The sequence below is a fragment of the Myotis davidii genome, unplaced genomic scaffold, assembly GCF_000327345.1.
Source record: "Myotis davidii unplaced genomic scaffold, ASM32734v1 scaffold378, whole genome shotgun sequence".
Taxonomy (NCBI): domain Eukaryota; kingdom Metazoa; phylum Chordata; class Mammalia; order Chiroptera; family Vespertilionidae; genus Myotis; species Myotis davidii.
The window spans coordinates 942108-948410 of NW_006290631.1; the positions used below are offsets into that span (position 1 = coordinate 942108).

General features: G+C 43.7%; 1 protein-coding gene across 3 annotated transcripts in view; it reads right to left on the reverse strand.

Annotated features, from left to right (window-relative positions):
* Positions 1–6303, reverse strand: part of SKA1 (spindle and kinetochore associated complex subunit 1) — a 9726-nt gene that overhangs the window by 2567 nt on the left and 856 nt on the right. The window contains exons 1-5 of one of the 3 annotated variants that reach the window (XM_006763626.2): positions 6085–6257; positions 5528–5626; positions 3348–3472; positions 2058–2155; positions 394–531 (exon numbers count right to left, since the gene is read on the reverse strand). In XM_006763626.2, the coding sequence (XP_006763689.1) occupies positions 394–531; positions 2058–2155; positions 3348–3472; positions 5528–5615 (449 nt within the window). In that variant the 5' untranslated portion in view covers positions 5616–5626; positions 6085–6257. Of the gene's footprint in view, positions 1–393; positions 532–2057; positions 2156–3347; positions 3473–4757; positions 4853–5527; positions 5627–6084; positions 6258–6303 lie in introns of those variants that run through there. The other 2 variants (XM_015563818.1, XM_015563819.1) reach the window with 2 other exon arrangements.

Here is a 6303-nt window from a genome sequence, read left to right on the forward strand (position 1 = left end):
TTCTATACAACACGCTTGCTTTAAAATCACGGCAAAACTGAGGCTACGGCAAAACTGAGGCTACGTCTAAAATGTACGGATCTATACAACACACTTGCGTTAAAATCACGGCAAAACTGAGGCTACGTCTAAAATGTACGGGGATAAGTCTACATCACAAACTGGTCCTGGAGAGGACTCGGCAATAAACTGACCCTTCTCTGAATCTCTACATGATTTTAAGCATTTTCGACAAAAGATTTCCTGCATTTTCATAGTCTACAGTGGACTGTTTTAGAAAAGGTCAATATTTGAACACAGTGTATTATGATAAATATAATGAAGCCTTGTGGTTTAACAATCATGTAGTTGATTATTAAAGAGTTGAACATTAGCATTTATTTAAATACTTACGCAGGGATGCCATTAAACTCCTCAGAAGTTATAAAGGGCATTTCTTTAATATTCCTCTGCTCTTTAGAGGGCTTCTTTGTGACTCCAGGTTCCTCAACTTTGACAGGTTCTTCAGAGTCAAGATCTGATACGTTAACACTACAGAACAGAGATGCACAGCACACAGGCAATCGTCAGAACTGTGCGCATACTAGGAAGAAATCAGCATCCAACACATGGTGCAGGTAGCAGAGTTTCAAAAACAAGAAGATGGGCAACAAAATAAAACCTGAAAGGAAGAATCAGGGCTGAAGAGGGATTCTGACCTCTTTATAACCTTCAACAACCACTTCCTTAAATGTGGTAGGAGCCAGGAGTTAGCTGCTCTGGGAAGAGGAGGTACAAACATGTATTGGCAGTGAACAGAAATAGGACAGTAGTTTGAGGGGGGAGCAGAGCTAAGTATTTTGTTCTTTTGGCTGTTTCTAAGATGGGAAGCTCATTAAGGTTATTTCTACCCTAAGACAGTGGTTCTCAAGGGTCAGGGGAGATTCTGCCCCTCAGAGGACATATGACAATGTCTGGAGACACTTTTCATGGTCACCACGGGTGGGGATGGGGATGTGGAGGGGAACTGAGGTGCTACTGACAAGTAGTTGGTAGAGTAAGGGATGCAACTGAACACCCTATTCTCACAACAAAGAATGATCTGGCCTAAAATGACAAAATCTGCTCTAAGGGAAAGAAATGAGAAAAAGCAGAGGGAGAGACCCCAGCGGAGACACACCCTTGGGAAAGAGGGGCAACCTTTCTTTCAGAGAGAGCAGGATAAGACTGGTGAAGACAGGGGAAACACGACTTCTGGCCTAAGTGACCAAAAACAATACAAAACAGACAGCCACTAGCAAAACTGCAAGTACACGAAAAGGCAAAAAGACTTGAGGCGCTCATTATAATCTCTCTATATAAAAGCCTAATGTCAGGGCCAGCCTGACAGGGTTGAGCCGGGCTGAGGCAGGGAGGTGGGAATTGAGAAATGAAAGACAGGAAAGCGGGGTTGGGAGGACCCCAGTTCTCTTGATGAACTGAAGCGAGTTTATTAGCTCTACAATCCTATTTATACACAACACACTGAACAGGAGGTCTGTCAAGAGGAATGTATTCTTTGTTCCTCTTAATCTCTAAGGGAGAGATACAGCAGAAGGACAAGTTCTCAGTACAGCATATCTCAGTAAATAGTTACAGACCTCTTGGCAAGCTATGAAAGGCTGTTCTCATTCTACAAATGTTACTCCCATTCTACTGACAATCGCCATCCAAACAAGTCTGGGAAAACTGTGTGGGTAAGGGTCCCAGCCTTGCTAGCCCCTACAGGTGCAAGGACCTTGCCAGCTTACTTCTGGCCCCCAACAGCCTAATATGCAAATTGTCCCCACAGTAGTTCGACCGGGAGTTTGATCACTTGCTATGATGTACACTGACCACCAGGGAGCAGCATGGAATGAAGGAAGGCCCCAGCCAAGAGCCGGCATCCAGGGAAGGGAGGCCCTGGCCGGCAGCTGGAAGGCCCGATCAGCCCTGGTGCCAGCCAGGCCTAAGGAACCTACCCATGTACGATATTCGTGCACCGGGCCTCTAGTAGCTTTATAAATACAGACGGCAAAAATAATTATGAATACACTTACGAGTTCTGGGTCACTGCTACTTGAGGCAAATGGGGAGGAATGTTTTCTTTGAGATGCTCCACATCTTTATAATCTTCTTCAAGAGATGCACAGAGTTCCTAAAATCCAAAAAATGCTCACGAATAAGTGTCTGTCCTGCCTGTGTGTGTATGAAGATGTTGTAAAGAGCATGAAAGACCATGGTACACAATCACAATAATTGTGAGTTTTCAGAACACAGAAGGGGTGAAAAAGCACTGAATGCAAGCAATATTAAAAAAAAGAGCCGTCCTGGTCGGTGTGGTTCAGTGGATAGAGCACTGGCCTGTGGACTGAAGGGTTCTAGGTTTGATTCTGGTCAAGGGCACATACCTGGGTTGCCAGCTGCAGCCCCAGTTGGGGGTGTGTAGGAGGGAGCCAATCAATGATTCATCATTGATATTTCTGTCTCTCTCTACCTCTCCCTTCATCTCTGAAATCAATAAAAATATATTTAAAAAAAAAGTTGCCCTGGTTGGGATGTCTCAGTTGGTTGAGTGTCATCCAATCCACCAAGAGGTTGCTGGTTCCATTCCTGGTCAAGGGCACATGCCTGGGTTGTGGGCTTTACCACTAGTAGGGGGCATGCAGGAGGCAGCCGTCAATATTTCTCTCTCCCCCACTCTCCTAAAATCTCTCTAAAATCAATAAAAACATATTTAAAAAAAAAAAAGAAATAGTTCAGCATGACCCATTATTTTCCAAATGAGGGCCCAGATCCCAAGCGGTAAAACGGCTTCCTCAGGGTGGCGGAAGGTGCTAAGGGCAGGGAGGGTAAGAATCCACATCTCTTCCCAGGGCAGGTACTCCTTCCATCTCAGCCTACCAGGACATCATTTGTTTAAATTAAACCAACCAAGAATTATTTAGGAAACCTTCCTTTTTAGTAATGTTCAATTCCATTGGCACCAACATGAAAAAAAGAAATACCTGTGAAGCTCTGGAGTGCTTTATACTGTGAAAATAAAATGCAAAAAAAAAACTGTACCAGTAATAATTTACAAAGCTAAGGACTTTATAAATATATTTACAGAACCCTTAAGAATTCCTGATGATTAAGAAATTTGTACTTATTGCCTTTTTATTTTGTTCCTGTGCTAGAGAAACATTACCAAAGAACTTGTATGCATATATGCATAACCCATGGACACAGACAATAGGGTGGTGAAGGCCTGGGGTGGGAGTAGGGGGGAGGGGAAGTAGAAGAGAGAGAGGAGACATATGTAATACTTTAAACAATAAAGATTTTTTAAAAGTAAGGAAAAGCATTACCTTGAGTGAATCGGTAGTTTGTTCTTGAAAGTGAATTTCTAATTCCAATTTATTTAGAAGTTCATTTATTACCATAATCTCATCTCCTATTTTATTTAATATAGTCTTTGAGTTAGGTTCTTGACCTATTAATAAACAAAGATAAAATGGAAAATAAAGTGTACAGAAAAACGATAGTGCACATGTACCCAACCGAACTTTGGGAACTGAGTTTTACCTAGAGACACTTAGGGGTGCAGAAAGAGCTATGTTTCAGGCCCTGGGACCTGTCTCCATGGACAATCTTAAGACCTCATTTCTAAGTACTGGTATGGAAAAGAAGGAAGAGAGAGGTAAGTACAGTGTCCCCTGAGTCCTGTTGCTGGCAAGTTCCTCCACTATAAACAACTAGAGCCCTGGCTGATTTTGCTCATTGGCCCAAGAACTGAAGGGTCACAGGTTCGATCCCCAACCCCAGTCAGGCTGGGAGGTGACAGGTGCATGTCTCTCTCTCCAGTCGATGTTTTGCTCTCTCTTCACCCCTCCTCCCACCCTTCCACTCTCTCTAAAAATTGATGAAAAGAATATCCTCGGGTGGGGATTAAAAAACACACAACTAGAAATGCTAGATAAAACAAACACCCTCTACATGCATAGCTGACTTTCATGAGAATAAGGAAATGCTCACAAACCAGGCAATGTATGTGAGAGATGCTACTGCAGCAGCCCTAATCTGGGGCGGGGGGGGGGGGGGGGGGGGGGGTGGCAGGGTCCCCAGACCTTGTGCCATGTGGGGGGGGGGGTGGGGCAGAGGGAAGCTGGAGAGAGTCTGTCAGTCTCAGCAAGCAAATATATTTAGTTTTAATGGGGATCATGCCAACGTTTTGGAACTTCAAAGCACAGGGTGTTGGAAGTGAGAATCCCAAATAAAGTCAGGACCCCTCTTCCTGGGATATATCTTCAGTGAAAGTGTAAACTTAAAAATTCTAATCACTGGCCAGGGAGATAAAAGCTTATGTTTTGGTCCAGTGCTCAGTCTCAGCAAGCAAATATATTTAGTTTTAATGGGGATCATGCCAACGTTTTGGAACTTCAAAGCACAGGGTGTTGGAAGTGAGAATCCCAAATAAAGTCAGGACCCCTCTTCCTGGGATATATCTTCAGTGAAAGTGTAAACTTAAAAATTCTAATCACTGGCCAGGGAGATAAAAGCTTATGTTTTGGTCCAGTGCTCAGGTGTGTGTGGGAGGTTAGGGAGAGTTCGCTTCAGATTTTGTAGTAGAGGGTTGGGATTCATATTTACACCAGACACATGATTAATGACTCCTCAGTGGAGGAAGTAACATAAAAAGTCCCATGCTATGGCAGCCCAGTGGGCCAGACAGAAAGGCCGGAGTTTGTCAAGTGGCATGCTCTTTCTCCGAACCCCACCTCTCCAGCTTCATAGATTTGAGGATGGGAAAACCGGCGTCTCCTCCTCTCTCGAGATAAAAGAAGTAACCAAAACAGGGTTTTTTTTTCTTATAATCAGATCTTTCAATTTTCACTTCTAACAACCAAACACACATAAATAAAAGCACAATTTGACGATAGCTGTAAGTTATGAAGGCAGTAGAGTGAAATGGCTAGAGCCCCAGGCCTGAAGTCAGAGAATTCAGTGCCTACCTCAAGATTATTGTAAAGATAAGTGAGAAAAGGCATATAACATGGGCTTAGCATTGTGTCTGGAACCCAATAAAGCACCCAGTAGAAGCTAACTCTTCCTCCTCCTCATCATCATCATGAGATGCACTATGTTATTCTACTTAACAGGGCAATGCTAATTGCATTGGGCACTAGGTCCATAACAACTAAACCACATTAGTCAGTAAAGGAGAGTACTAATGTCTTTACTGAGATTAATTTCAGGGGATTAGATAGCTAGTTGGGTACACAGGTATTCCAAATAACTTTTAGTCACCTCAATTTTAAGGCCTCGTTTACTGATGTGCAGTAATGGTAACAGTTGAGTAAATTCCCTATTTTTGATAGTAGTGACCCAGTAAGTTACAGCAGCCAAGTGCTTTTAAATCGCCATTCGAAGCTTGACATCACCGTTGTAAGATACATCCACTTACTTCACCAGGCATAAGATACCATTCCAAGGGGGACAGCAATCAACATGCATTGTGTACAAAGTCAGTGGAATCTATTCTACTCACCACAGTTTCTTAATGACAGAGACTTTTTAATATTGCCAATCTTTTCACTAATATGAAAGCATATTTGGTCCAGGTCCGAAGAGGCCATCCTTTAAGCCTCTGAAGGGAATACAAACACAATGTCAAAAAACAAAAGCCAGACAAATTTCTGCTCACTTTCCAAATCCAAGAATGGCTCACATCCAGTAGGTCACATGCACTTGAAAATAAAGGACGGGATGTCAGGAACAATTTCTTTCAGTTCTACGAAATTCAGTTTCTAACCAAAGTCCAGTACTGACTGGTCTGCGCCTCCTGTGGTCTAAGCATTCCCAACACGGTCCAGGAAATACGCCTGCATCATCTCTTTAAGGCAGCGGTTCTCAACCTGTGGGTCGAACGACCCTTTCACAGGGGTCACCTAAGACCATGGGAAAACACATATATAATTACATATTGCTTTTGTGATTAATCACTATGCTTTAATTATGTTCAATTTGTAACAATGAAAATACATCCTGCATATCATATTTACATGACGATTCATAACAGTAGCAACATGACCCCGTCCCAGATGCCTTCTGCCTGCTTCCGACGTCAGGATCCCCAATTCCACGCGGGTTCGGGAGCAAAGGGCCCACTCGGGCGAGCAGCGAGCCACTCAATCTCTGATCTCAGCCAGAAGCCAGGGATCGCGAGACGCGACTCCGGGAGAGAAACAAATTGCCCGCCAGACCCGGAGCTGCGCAGGCGCACAACAGGCGCTCGCAGACCGCCCTGCACAGCTGGGACGTTGG